Source organism: Schistocerca americana, chromosome 2, assembly GCF_021461395.2.
Source record: "Schistocerca americana isolate TAMUIC-IGC-003095 chromosome 2, iqSchAmer2.1, whole genome shotgun sequence".
In the NCBI taxonomy this organism is placed as follows: Eukaryota; Metazoa; Arthropoda; class Insecta; order Orthoptera; family Acrididae; genus Schistocerca; species Schistocerca americana.
This window is the reverse complement of record NC_060120.1, coordinates 312,099,020-312,114,246: the sequence shown is the minus strand read 5'-3', so window position 1 is coordinate 312,114,246 and position 15,227 is coordinate 312,099,020. Positions and strand designations below refer to the sequence as shown.

The following is a 15,227-nucleotide window of genomic DNA, read 5'->3' as shown; positions in this document are numbered from 1 at the left end:
TACACGGCTCGTGTTGTCTGTAGTTTAACCACGATTAGACGGTCAATATCGATGTTCGATCGCGTCCGCATTGCAACTTTGGGCCAGGAAGGGCTCTCAACAAGGGAAGTGTCCAGACGTCTCGGAGTAAACCAAAGTGATGTTGTTCTGACATGGTGGAGATACAGAGAGACAGCAACTGTCGATGACATGCCTCGCTCAGACCGCTCAAGGGCTACTACTGCACTGGATGACCGCTGACTGCGTATTGTGGTTCGGAGAAATCCTGACACCAACGCCACCATGTTGAATATTGCTTTTCGTGCAGCCACAGGACGTCATGTCACGACTCAAACTGTGCGCAAGATGCTGCATGACGGGCAAATTCACTCTCGACGTCCACGGCGAGGTGCATCTTTACAAGCATGACACCATGCAGTGCGGTACAGATGGGCCCAACAACATGCCGAATGGACCGCTCAGGATTGGCATCATGTTCTCTTCAGCGATGAGTGTTGCATATGCCATCAACCAGACAATCGTCGGAGACGTGTTTGGAGTCAACCCCGTCAAGCTGAATGCCTTAGACACACTGCCCAGCGAGTGCAGCAAGGTGGAGGTTCCCTGCTGTTTTGGGGTGGCATTATGTGGGGCCGACGTACGCCGCTGGTGGAAGGCGTCGTAACGGCTGTACGATACGTGAATGCCGTCCTCCGACCGATAGTGCAGCATATTGGCGAGACATTCGTCTTCATGGACGGCAATTCGCACCCCCATCGTACGCATCTTGTGTATGGCTTCCTTCAGGATAACGACATGGCTCGACTATAGTGGGCAGCATGTTCTCCAGACACGAACCCTATCGCACACGCCTGGGATAGATTGAAAAGGGCTGCTTATGGACCACGTGGCCCACCAACCACTCTGAGGGATCTACGCCGAATCGCCGTTGAGGAATGGTCCAATCTGGACCAACAGTGCTTTGATGAAATTGTGGATAGTATGCCACGACGAATACAGGCATCCATCAATGGAAGAGGACGTGCTGATGGGTATTAGAGGTGCCGGTGCGAACAGCAATCTGGACCACCACCTCCTAAGGTCTCGCTGTATGGTGGTACAACAAGAAATGTGTGGTTTTCATGAGGAATAAATGTGGCGGAAATGATGTTTATGTTGGCCTCTATTCCAGTTTTTTTTACAATATCCGGAACTCTTGGAACCGAGGTGATGCAAAACTTCTTTTAGAAGTGTGTATGATACAGATACCCGAGACATGTGGAACACTATACCTAACAAACACGGAGCAGTTCCACCCTAGCTTCCTGGTTGGTGAATACTTTTAAAACATGTAGAATATCACGGAAAGCTGAATTTCCAACAACAGTGACATCAAACTTCCTGGCAGATTAAAACTGTGTGCCGGACCGAGACTCGAACTCGGGACCTTTGCCTTTCGCGGGCAAGTGCTCTACCAGCTGAGCTACCCAAGCACGACTCACGCCCCGTCCTCACAGCTTCACTTCTGCCAGTATCTTTCAGTTGGTAGAGCACTTGCCCGCAAAAGGCAAAGGTCCCGAGTTCGAGTCTTGGTCCAGCACACTGTTTTAATCTGCCAAGAAGTTTCATATCAGCGCACACTCCGCTGCAGAGTGAAAATCTCATCCTGGAAACAGTGACATCATCAAGGAAAAATTCTCGTTTTCGAGTTCGCCGCGACTGTACGCCTTGGAGTGTGTACTTTTATCTGTACGTGTCTCATCATCGTGAGATCCTGTATTCCACAGCCGCCACCGGAAGCCATTGCTCTACTCATGTAATCATAGAGGCCGTGTGTTCTGCAGACGCACTCATTCACCTTCGATTGTTAAGTTCCTGTCCTGCATAACGTATTTCTAGCCCTCGTGGCGTGCACGTCACTAGCCCAACAATCTCCCTACTGTCAGTAAGCCTATTACGCGTGCGTAGTTCGGCGCTTTTCGAAAAAAGAGAGCCTGCCATATTCTGTTATGATTAAAACGAACATTTTCGTTTAGAATACACTAACGTTCATGTGATGAGCATGATACTGCTGCTCGTCTGACCGATCTTGTGAGATTGATTTTTGGTTGCGAAAACACATATGATGAAATCTGCGAGTGCTTAAATTATGATGCTTAAGAACCAGGATCGAGCTACCCATTATCACACAAACTGACGCACTGAAATGCATTGATCTGTTATGAGAGTATTCAGTACAAAATTCGTATCACTATACCATCATTTTGACACTCAGAGAAAAGCGAATGAAAAACAGAAACCGAAAAAATTGGAAGACCATTTCCCGAAAGAGAAATGAAAGCAAGTGACATAATCTACAGTACGTTTTAAGTGTAATTTCGTATATAAGTTATCGGTTTTCGGCAGTAAGGCTTATAAAGTGCAGTTAGCTATCAAATTTGTCAGGTAGTATGTTTTGTAAAGACAGTAAACGGCAGTTTCTGGTAACAACTTGTGTATTTTGGATTATACGTGTTTGTCGGTTATGTGTGCAGTCTCAGGTCCGCATTAACTCGAATAGTCGGAAGCTTTCTGTACTTCGGAACGGTTCAAGATATTGAAACATAATGTAACGTAGAAACTGGCAGCCACGCCAAAGTTTGAATTTCATTGATACGCTAAAAGCCTTGTCACTATGTGAACTCACACCAACGAAATTATCGTACTGAAAATTACTGCATTTCCCTGTCATCCTCTGCGCAATCTCTTGCTATTCGTAAGACCATATTTATAAAAATAGTTTCCTTCTATCTCTTTACAAACAATTTTGAGCAAACGCGTTGTCGTCTATTCACAGTTTGCGACACACCCTACTTTGATTTCGCTGACACACGAATCTAGCAGTAAATGGGGTATGGCTGCCCACATCGCTTCGCTACTTAGAGGTCGCGCAGTTTTGATACATTGTACAGGGCATCAAAAACTCACAAGCATCTACGCTTTTATAGGTGCGCTGCATTCCAGCTTGCCCTTTAAGCACGCTGGGGTGCCCATACCTTTAATTAATGTAACCTTAGGCATTCAGCTCTTCGGCTCATACCGAATAATAGGACAGATCGTTAAGAATTTGGAAGTGGATTGCCTTTGTTGTCCTACATTCATCTATTCGATATACTTTAAAAATAAATTGATATCCATTAGCAGGCAAAAGGAAATAAGGAGAAAAGAAAAGGCTGGTGCAATGCTGTGAATTACAAGAAACAAGAAAGAGCATCTGACATTATCTTCAGTGGTGCCCGGTTCTTGTACACCTTCCGCATCTTCACTGACTGAATGACGCAGCAATGTATATACACTATGTGTTCAAAAGTATCCGGACACCCCCAAAAACATAATATTTTTCATATTAGGTGCATTGTGCTGCCACCTCCTGCCAGATGCTCCGTATCAGCCACCTCAGCAGTCATTAGACCTCGTGAGAGAGCAGAATGGGAAGCTCCGCAGAACTCACGGACTTCGAACGTGGTCAGGTGATAGGGGTGCCAGTTGTGTCATACGTCTGTACGCGAGATTTCCACACTCCTAAACATCCCTAGGTCCACTTTTTCCAATGTGATAGTGAAGAGGAAACGTGAAGGCACACGTACAGTACAAAAGCGTACAGGCCGACCTCGTCTGTTGACTGACAGAGACCGCCGACAGTTGAAGAAGGTCGTAATGTGTAAAAGGCAGACGTCTATCCAGATCGTCGTACAAGTATTCCAAACTGCATCAGGGTCCACTGCAAGTACGATGACAATTAGGTGGGAGATGAGAAAACTTGGACTTCATGGTCGAGCGGCTGCATATAAGCCTCACGTCACGCCGGTAAATGCCAGACGTCGCCTCGCTTGGTGTAAGGAGCGTAAGCAGTGGACGATTGAACGTTGGACAAACGTTGTGTGGAGTGACGCATCACGGTACACACTGTGTAGATCACATGGCAGGGTGTGGGTATGGCGAATGGGAAAATGTCATTTGCCAGCGTGTCTAGTGCCAGCAGTAAAATTCGGAAGCGGTGGTGTTATGGCGTGGTCGTGTTTTTCATGCAGGAGGCTTGCACCCCATGTTGTTTTGCTTGGCACTATCACAGCACAGGCCTACATTGATGTTTTAAGCACATTCTTGCTTCCCACTGTCGAAGAGCAATTCGGGGATGGAGGTTGCATCTTTCAACACGCTGGAGCACCTGTTCATAATGCACGGCCTGTGGCGGAGTAGTTACACGACAGTAACATCCATGTAATGGACTGGCCTGCACAGAGTCCTGACCTGAATCCTATAGAACACCTCTATGATGTTTTGGGACGCCGACTTCGTGCCAGGCCTCACCGACCGACATCGATACCTCTCCTCAGTGCAGCACTCGGTGAAGAACGGGCAGCCATTCCCCAAGAAACCTTCCAGCACCTGATTGAACGTATGCCTGCGAGACTAGAAGCTGTCGTCAAAGCTGAGGGAGGCCAACACCATATTCAGTTCCAGTATTACAGATGGAGGACGCTACGAATTTGTAAGCCATTTTCAACCAGGTTTCCGGATACTTTTGATCACATAGTGTATGTTGTGCCAGTCCGTCGTCACATGGTTATCCTCGTAACAGTCTACATCGACATTACGTACACTCGGGAAGGCACATCATGATGTGTGACGAAATTACTTTGTGTGCCTGTGTCACTTCCTTCAGTTTCTGTTCGTAGCGAATGATGCGCGAATGAACGATTGTTAGTACAGTAAGTCACCGGGTGAACTCGAACCTCTGTAATTTTAACTTCGTATGCATAGGAGGAAGCAATATATTAGTTTACTCTTCTAGGATCGTACCTGCTCTGAATTTTAACAGTAAACGACACCGTGATGCACAACACTTACCTGTAGCGCATGGCAATGTATTTGTTTGCGCAACTCGGTCACACTTCCGAGCTTACTGTGATGAAATGCGCGGCATTTCTTTAGATCTTATCTGTGATTCCTGTCTGGTAAGAATCTCACAGTGGTGAGCAATACTCAAGTAACGGTCGAAAGAAGTTTTTCTAAGCCACCATATCCATAGGTGGCCTACACTTCTGACGAATCTTCCAATGAATCTTGATTTGGCATCTATTATTCCCACGATTGGTTTTATGTGGTCTTCGGACTTCAGATCGCCCCGTCCGCATACTCTTAGATTTTTAATGGATGTGTGTGCTTCCAGTGATTGCTCGGCAACTAGTGACGGGAACAACAGAACTAAAACAATCGATGCAGTCGGACGTTGAAAAAAAGTCGATTCATTTGATTGTGGTTTTACATATGGGTTGAATTATTAATTTTTTTTCTTTTGAGCGAAACCAATCTGTGGGAACAACCGAATGAAAACAGTCTAGCCAGTCGGTTGCAGCTTTACGTGTCGGTTGGACTTTTCATTCACTCTTTTGAGAGAAAGCAGTCTGTGAGAGCAACTGAGCGAAAACAGGCAAAATACACCGGCGCATTCGGTCCTGAGCGGAAACATTTGATCGCGTTTAGGCATTATTAAATCATTACCGTTGACTGCACTCAGTTATCGCCTGCAGTCGCTGTTATTGCCATTCCGATATCTGCTTTTTATTGAGTGCCAGTAAGTAGCTTTTAGTTCAGTTTGTCGTTCATGTTTATTAATAGCCGTTTACTTAATAATGAACTCTGATCTGGATTATAATGACGAGATATACAACACCGTGGGAATGGAAGCAGTCATACGACTGAATAAAATATGATCCTCGAGATACTTCCATTGCGATACGCAGTATCTCTGTAAGGATGATTCATGTTATGAAACTAAACGGATTAAAGAAATTCAAAGAAAATTAACGAAAGAATATTTCTCACAAAAGATAATTCCTACAAAAGTTTGAAAAGCAAATGATTACGCCAAACAATTAAAAATAAATTATCTCTTATCCTTTCTGTTCAGCTGACATCAGCATTTATCGAAATAAAACTATCGGTGATGGGTGCAAACTAGCGGGAAAGGGAGAAACAGAGTTTCAATAAATATAAATAACGAAACAAATATTCATTATTGTAAATATAAATTTATAATATACGAAAAATTCACATTGAAGTAAATAAATTTATAAATTTTGAAAATATTTTATTTTTAGAAATAAACTTTTTAATCACTTCTTTTTGAAATAGGTCACATTATTTGTCTCTAAAAATGTTGGCAGCCCTAGTTGTTGTCCACGTATAACAGGAAAGTCTGAAAAAGCGCGTAAATGAAGTCACTCAAACCCAGAAATTGACTGAAAAATATTCATACACCTGTCTGGCTGGAGACTACTTTCACTTGACTGAAAAAAATCACCTGAATGAAAAACAATCGACTCACCAAACGGTTGTTAACAGCAGTCGGTTTTTCCATCACCATCATCAAACTGTGTAATCATGCAACAACTGGTTTCTGTCCTATTTCGCAATACGTTACACTTGTTCATGTTGAGAGTCAACTGCCAATCTACATCTACATCCATACTACGCAAGCCACCTGACGGCGTGTGGCGGAGGGTACTTTGAGTACCTCTATCGGTTCTCCCTTCTATTCCAGTCTCGAATTATTTGTGGAAATAAAGATTGTCGGTATGCCTCTGTGTGGGCTCTAATCTCTCTGATTTTATGCTCATGATCTCTTCTCGAGATATACTGCTTGACCTCGGTGAAGGTATGTTCTCGAAACTTCAACAAAAGCCCTTACCGAGCTACTGAGCGTCTCTCCTACAGAGTCTTCCACTGGAGTTTATCTATCATCTCCGTAACGCTTTCGCGATTGCTAAATGATCCTGTAACGAAACGCGCTGCTCTCCGTTGGATCTTCTCTATCTCTTCTATCAACCCTATCTGGTACGGATCCCACACTGGTGAGCAATATTCAAGCAGTGGTCGAACAAGTGTACTGTAACCTACTTCCTTTGTTTTCGGATTGCATTTCCTTAGGATTCTTCCAATGAATCTCAGTCTCGCATCTGCTTTACCGAAGATCAACTTTATGTGATCATTCCATTTTAAATCACTCCTAATGCCTACTCCCAGATAATTTATGGAATTAACTGCTTCCAGTTGCTGACCTGCTATATTGTAGTTAATGATAAAGGATCTTTCTTTCTATGTATTCGCAGTACATTACACTTGTCTACATTGAAATTCAATTGCCATTCCCTGCACCAAGCGTCGTTTTTCTGGAGGATTCCCAAGTTTCTGGACACAGTCTGAGGTTGAAAGGTTCCACTCTGCGATGCACAGCCCTGTCGATAGTACATGAAATAATGACTCTACTTCGGCTGTTTAGTGCTTGACGGAATACAGACTGTCGAGGTGGAACTACTATTTTATACACTCTGAAATTCTCTTCAATACGATGGGAACTACTATTTTATACACTCTGAAATTCTCTTCAATACGATGAAAAGCCATAGCTGTAGTTTCTGCAGTTTGTGAGTGTGTAAATCAGAAAACTTGTGATTACTTCTCCACCATACTGCTGAGGTGAGAAGTGTGATTGCCGGTGGTTGCGCAGCCGACCCACCGCCAGCGGGGCGTACCTCCCTGCGCCGCAACCTGGAGGAGCTGCTGAAGACGATGCTGCGGGTGTGGGCCAAGCAGGTGGTCGCCGTCTCCGTCACGGGGGGCCGACCGTGCGGTAAGGCCGGGCGCGCGCGCCTAACACCGTGTGCTACTCACCAGCTAACACCTCACTAACCGCACGCAGTGTGTGAACAGTGTGTAGAACGAGGCTTTTGTCTAGGCGCCTAATGCCACTGCAAGAAAAATCACGGGACAAATGGTTACCTTGTGCCGTACTGGGACTCGAACTCAGATCTACAACTTGTCTCGAGCAGTCATTTCACCCACTAGAATATTCGATTATGTGAGAATAGGGCCATCGGATTTGATGGAGGTATCGGGGTTCACCACAGACGCAAAGCTATCTTGTGGCCTTTAGAAATTTAGTCTTCTGCAGCAGACGTCACACAGTCACCGTGTAACATCGTCTATAGTCTTGATAATGATCTCGGTTCGGCGAGGAAGAGAGTCCATAAGTTTCTTCATGTAAACCCTACCGAGCTGAAGCCACTCTTCGATGACCAGGTTGAGCGCCATGTTCCATTTGCTGTTCAAATAGTTTCTAGCATTTCCTAAGGGAATTACATTTTCCTGGAGATATTTGTCTTCTATACAGATATAAGTTATGAATTGAAGTTTGTTCTAAAGCGAGGACTTGTGTGTCCGGCTTACTGGGTAGGGTCACCCTGAATAGGCCTGGCGTGCACTACACGCAGGAAGCGGCTGCAAGGGTAGAGGAGTACGTGTGGAATGCACATGTGCGTTTTTTAGGTTAGAGAATTCCCTCCCAAGACGCCTCCTGAGACGCGACAATGTGCCAGTAGGCAAAACTCAACAGGGAATGACAATATTAATGTGCTAATAGTAAACTGCAGGAGCGTCTGTAGAAAGGTCCCAGAACTACTCTCATTAATAAACGGTCACAATGCCCACATAGTACTAGGGACGGAAAATTGGCTGAAACCAGATGTAAACAGTAATGAAATTCTAAACTCAGATTGGAATGTATACCACAGAGACAGGCCGGACAGTGAAGGGGGAGGCGTGTTTATAACCATAAAAAGTTCAATAGTAACGAAGGAAATTGACGGAGATCCGAAATGTGAAATAATTTGGGTGAAGGTCACGGTTAAATCAGGCTCAAACATGGTAATTGGATGTCTCTATATGCCCCCCGGCTCAGCATCTGTTGTGGCAGAACACCTGAAGGAAAATTTGGAAAATATTTCGAGTAGATTTCCCGACCATGTTATGGTGTTGGGTGGAGATTTTAATTTACCAGATATAGGTTGGGAGACCCAAACGTTTATAACGGGTGGCAAGGACAAAGAGTCCAGTGAAATGTTTTTAAGTGCATTATCTGAAAACTACCTTGAGCAGTTAAACAGAGAACCGACTCGTGGTGGTAACATATTAGACCTTCTGGTCACAAACAGACCCAAACTATTTGAAAAAGTTAATGCAGAATAGGGAATCAGCGATCATAAAGCTGTTACTGCATCGGTGATTTCAGCCGTAAATAGAAATATTAAAAAAGGTAACAAGATTTTTCTGTTTAGCAAAAGTGGCAAAAGGCAGATTTCAGAGTACTTGACGACACAACACAAAAGTTTTATCTCAAGTACAAATAGTGTTGATGATCAGTGGACAAAGTTCAAAATCGTCGTACAGTATGCATTAGATGAGTATGTGCCAAGCAAGATCATAAGAAATGGAAAAGAGCCACCGTGGTACAACAACCGAGTTAGAAAACTGCTACGGAAGCAAAGAGAACTTCACAGCAAACATAAACATAGCCAAAGCCTTGCAGACAAACAAAAATTACACGAAGCGAAATGCAGTGTGAGGAGGGCTATCCGAGAGACGTTCAACGAATTCGAAAGTAAAGTTCTGTTTACTGACTTGACAGAAAATGCTACGAAATTTTGGTCTTATGTCAAAGCGGTACGTGGATCAAAACAAAATGTCCAGACATTCTGTGACCAAAATGGTACTGAAAAAGAGGTTGACAGACTAAAGGCCGAAATACTAAATGTCTTTTTCCAAAGCTGTTTCACGGAGGAAGACTGCACTGTAGTTCCTTCTCTAGATTGTCGCACAGATGACAAAATGGTAGATATCGAAATAGACGACAGAGGGATAGAGAAACAAAATCGCTCAGAAGAGGAAAGGCCGCTGGACCTGATGGGATACCAGTTCGATTTTACACAGAGTACGCGAAGGAACTTGCCCCACTTCTTGCAGCGGTGTACCGTAGGTCTCTAGAAGAGCGTAGCATTCCAAAGATTGGAAAAGGACACAGGTCATCCCCGTTTTCAAGAAGGGACATCGAACAGATGTGCGGAACTATAAACCTATATCCCTAACGTCGATCTATTGTAGAATTTTGGAACACGTATTATGTTCGAGTATAATGACTTTTCTCGAGACTAGAAATCTACTTTGTAGTAATCAGCATGGGTTTCGAAAAAGACGATCGTGTGAAACCCAGCTTGCGCTATTCGTCCACGAGACTCAGAGGGCCATAGACACGGGTTCCCAGGTAAATGCCATGTTTCTTGAGTTCCGTAAGGTGTTTGATACAGTTCCCCACAGTCGTTTAATGAACAAAGTAACAGCAAATGGACTATCAGACCAATTGTGTGATTGGATTGAAGAGTTACTAGATAACAGAACTCAGCATGTCATTCTCTATGGAGAGAAGTCTTCCGAAGTAAGAGTGATTTCAGGTGTGCCGCAGGGGAGTTTCGTATGACCATTGCTATTCACAATATATATAAATGACCTTGTGGATAACATCGGAAGTTCACTGAGGCTTTTTGCGGATGATGCTGTAGTATATCGAGAGATTGTAACAATGGAAAATTGTACTGAAATGCAGGAGGATCTGCAACGAATTGACGCATGGTGCAGGGAATGGCAATTGAATCTCAAGCGTAATGTGCTGTGAATACATAGAAAGAAAGATCCTTTATCATTTAGCTACAATATAGCAGGCAGCAACTGGAAGCAGTTAATCCCATAAATTATCTGGGAGTAGGCATTAGGAGTGATTTAAAATGGAATGATCATATAAAATTAATCGTCGGTAAAGCAGCCGCCAGATGAGATTCATTGGAAGAATCCTAAGGAAATGCAGTTCGAAAACAAAGGAAGTAGGTTACAGTACACTTGTTCGCCCACTGTTTGAATACTGCTCACCAGTGTCGGATCCGGCCCAGATAGGGTTGATAGAAGAGAGAGAGGAGATTCAACGGAGAGCAGCGCGCTTCGTTACAGGATCATTTAGTAATCGCGAAAGCGTTACGGAGATGAGAGATAAACTCTAGTGGAAGACTCTGCAAGAGAGACGCTCAGTAGCTCGGTACGGGCTTTTGTTGAAGCTTCGAGAACATACCTTCACCGAGGGGTCAAGCAGTATATTGCTCCCTCCTCTTGCGAAGAGACCATGAGGATAAAATCAGAGAGATTAGAGCCCACACAGAGGCATACCGACAATCTTTCTTTCCACGAATAATACGAGATTGGAATAGAAAGGAGAACCGATAGAGGTACTGAAGGTACCCTCCGCCACACACCGTCAGGTGCCTTGCGGAGTATGGATGTAGATGTAGATGTGCTATCCATTATAATACCCAGGCATTGTGGACAACACAGTCGCATGGACTACCCAAGTGTTAGGGAAGGCATCTGTGTGTTAAGGTTACATGTAGGACTCCCCCTGAAATCTTGGGTGCCGTGACAGCGCAGCCCGAGATCTAGGCTATCCATTGAATGTGAAACCGGAAAATATGGTTGCGGTAACAAATTGACCGCTAGTATAGCCCAATGTTTACGTCCACGCCATGTTGAGAAATGCAAGGGGAGTACAATACGTAACGTCTATCCACCTGTGTCAGCCACAGTGCCAGGGTGGTGTGTGGACAGTCCATGTGCCTAGTAAGCAGGAAACCTGGGTTCAGGTCTCGATCTTGGCACATGTTTTAATTCGCTACTTCAGCTTCTATCCTTATCGAAGATAAAAGTTGAGACTCGTTATGTCTCCAGGAAAATGTAATTCCATCAGATCAACAGATAACCTAGGCCTGTGATACATACAGGATTTCCCCATCACATGAAAAGTTGGGGTGCTATCCCAAAATTGGAGAATCTCGGCATATCTGACGATGTGGGAAGGGGAAAGTCAAGATGGACTGAGGTGTGAGCCACGTGGAGTGGCCCTGCGGTTTGAGGCGCTATGTCACGGACTGCACAGAGGGTTGAGTCCTCCGTCGGGCATGGGTGTGTGTGTGTGTTGTCCTTAGCATACGTTAGTTTAAGTTAGTTTAGGCAGTGTGTAAGTCTAGGGACCGACGACCTCAGCTGTTTAGGAATTCACACACATTTGAACTGAGGTGTGAACTGATGTTTGTGTTAGTGAGGGCACTGGACTAGGGTTGTCCCTGCAGCTGTGTTAGCCACATTACCAGGGTGGTGTAGTGGATAGCACGTCTGTATAATGAGCACCGGAACGGTAGCTCAGCATGTTCGCTCAGAGGGCTGGCTGGTCTCTGTAATAAAAAAACTGAGTGAAAGGATCAACAACGAACCTCAGCGGATGTCATCTGACGTCCGCTACGACCAAATGCAACGGACAATAACGAACAAAAACTGCGAAAAAAAAAGCAGGAGACCCGGGATCAAGTCCAGCCTTGACACAAATTTTGATTCATTACTTCAGCTTCTGCCCTTATGAAGATTTCCGAAGGAACTATGATCGGGTTATTTGGTGGGCCAATAGAGCTGTCATAGGATGCCAGAGTGCTCCTCAAACCAAGGACGTAAGTGTGCAGTTCTGTGAATACAGCTTTTGCAGCTTTTGTCATCTCGAAAGACTGGACTGTCGCAGTGTATACTCACCATCGACGTATAGAAGGAAGAGCAAAAATGGTCAACGAGAATGTTGAAATAAATTGTCTGGTTCATGGTTGCGGTAACCGAAATGAGTTGGCTCAACTCACTCTTCGAAAAACGCACTCAAAACATCACGTATCCACTGCCAGCCTGAGCTATAACCTCCGCAAACTGCGGGTTAAATGCCTCATTGCGCCGTCCAGGTGTTCGACGCCTTCCTTCATTTGAAAAGAGGCAAAATTTCGATTCGACTGACAACACTCATCCAGCCAGGCACTGCCCACTTTCTGTGTCGTTTGGCCCACTGAAGACTTAGAGCTTTATGTGACGGTATGAGTAATGGCCTTAAGCAAGGTACCCGATTCCAAATGTCCACTGCAAGCAGTCCTCTTCGCGTTGTTCACTCGAAAACTGGTTATCATGGCGCTGCATTCACTGACAGCAGCACTTCCTGTCGGATTTGAAACCGATTGACTTTTACAAGGCGTGACACACTTGTCAGCGGTACCTGTAAGTTAGGGTCTTTTCACAACCACTGTTGCTGCAACGAGTTACACGGCTGTGATTTGTTCTCCATTCCTTGTAGCCACGTTAGGCAGTTCGCGTTTATACACCAACAAATTGGTTATCTCCATTCAAAGTGTGATCATAGGCACGTCCAAACACGAAAGCACCTTTCTGCCATTCTGACGTGTCTCCACATCGACCCATCTTGTTGCGGTGATCCCATACCACCAACTGGCATATGCACACTACTTCATTGTTTAGTGTCGTGGCTTACTTCAGCGGTGGATGGACACATGATCGTATCGTACTAGCTCTACGCCATCCACAGTGTTCCAAGGCTACCAGTGTGCTATAGCAGTAGGGTGAATAACACTTTATTCGGCGAACTTAGTGAGGAAACATAATTTAAATTAGGGATGCGTCTCGAAGTGCGCTCAGTCAGTCTCGCATCTTAGACATCATCGAATCTCCTGTCGACGCACGCCTCTACAATTGACGTGTGAATCCTTTTGTTGTGGTGATCGACTGGAAAGGAGTCACTTCGAAATCCGTATCGAGACAGGTGGGAAAGTGGCTGACACGATTGGCGGATTCTCATTGAGAGAAGTGAGCTTAGATTCCAGTCCGATCATCCTGATTTAAGTTGCCCATAGTTTCCACACAATTCATGTAAGGCCAAAGGCAGTATAGTCTCCACTCGACGCGAACGAGGCACCAGGCATTGCTGAAACTGCCGTAAATTATACATTGATTACACTGCGAAATTACCTGGTTCCCAGATTCATATCTACCCACAGCCTCTCGCGCAACGAATAGTCCGGAATCACTGGAAGAACGCACAGATCGCAGCTGTTCACATAAAAATAGGTGACCCAACGTCCGTCTGTTTCGGTATCCAACGGCGTTTGCTGACCTTGGAAGTTTTGACGCTCCTGGAGCAATAAAAGCTTCTCTGTAAGAATAAGCACGTGTGCAACACAGCTAGCCTTTTATATACACGATATCTTGCAAATAGTAGATGCAAGTGAACACGTCGATTCCGTCTTCATAGATTTTATAAAAGAGCTCGACAGTTAACCACATTATCGTTTCGTAACAACCAAGACATTGTCATCATAATTACCTTCACAATTACGTGGTTCGTTGGAGGACTAATGCACTACATCGACATACACCCCATACCAAAAAAGTAAAGCCCACAGAAGACATGGTCGGATGTCAGTGTAGTTTCGTACAAGTACACACCATCGGTTGGCACGCAAATGATTGAGTTCCAATTCTCTGCAATACATGCGAGTGTCGTTCAATAACTAATGCAACAAATTTATTTTCTCGGCCAGTTTCGGTTGAAAAAAATGTGTAATTTATTGTGGAACATCGTGGAACATTTCCGCTTCAGCCACTGTAGTTTCTTGAAGTTCCGGTGGGTAGTGACGCTGAACGTCGGCTTTAAAATGGCGTCTGTAACGGAGGTGCGTTCCAAGAAGAGAGCTGTCATTGAGTTTATTTTGGTGGAAAACCAGAGCAGAATGTCTACGGAGACCTGGGAGTGAACAAAAGGACAGTGAGTCACTGGGCGAAGCGTCTGTCATCATGGCAACAAGGACGCGCAAACCTGTCCGCCGTCCCGCGGGCCGGCCAGCCTCACACAGCTGTGACTCCTGCACTGATGGAACGTGCGGACACTCTCTTTCGTGATGATCGACGGATCACAGTCAAACATTTCAACTGGACATCTATGTCGGTAGTGCTGACACACACGTCCACCAATTGGGGTACTCAAAGGTGTGTGCCCGCTGGGTTCGTCGCCATCTAACAGAAGGCTATAAAGAGAAACGAAGGACTATCTGTGCGAAATTTCTTACGCCTTATGAGGATGATCGTGACAATTTTTGGTGTAACACCGTCACAGGCGATGAAACATGGGTTGATCACTTCGAGCCGGAAACGAAACAGCAGTCTTCATGGACTCTGAAGGGGTTATTCTGTTTGATGTCCTCCCTTATTGTGCTATGATCAGCTCGGAAGTGTATTGTGCTATCCTCAGGACATTGAAGAAACGACTTCAGCGTGTTCGTTGCCACAAAAATGCAAACGACCTTTTCCTTCTCCATGACAGCGCAAGCCCTCACACAAGTCTGCGCAACCGAGAAGAGCTTATTAAAGTTCCCCGATCTCGCACTTTCCGACATCCACCTGTTTGGCCCAATGAAGGACGCACTCCGCGGTAAGTAGTACGTTGATCATCT

General features: G+C 44.9%; 1 protein-coding gene across 1 annotated transcript in view; it reads left to right on the top strand.

Moving 5' to 3' along the window:
* The window catches only part of LOC124593985, a 446,237-nt gene that overhangs the window by 364,482 nt on the left and 66,528 nt on the right, over nucleotides 1–15,227 (top strand). The window contains exon 30 of the mRNA XM_047132336.1: nucleotides 7,532–7,654. Coding sequence (XP_046988292.1) covers nucleotides 7,532–7,654 — 123 coding nt within the window. The remainder of the gene's footprint in view (nucleotides 1–7,531; nucleotides 7,655–15,227) is intronic.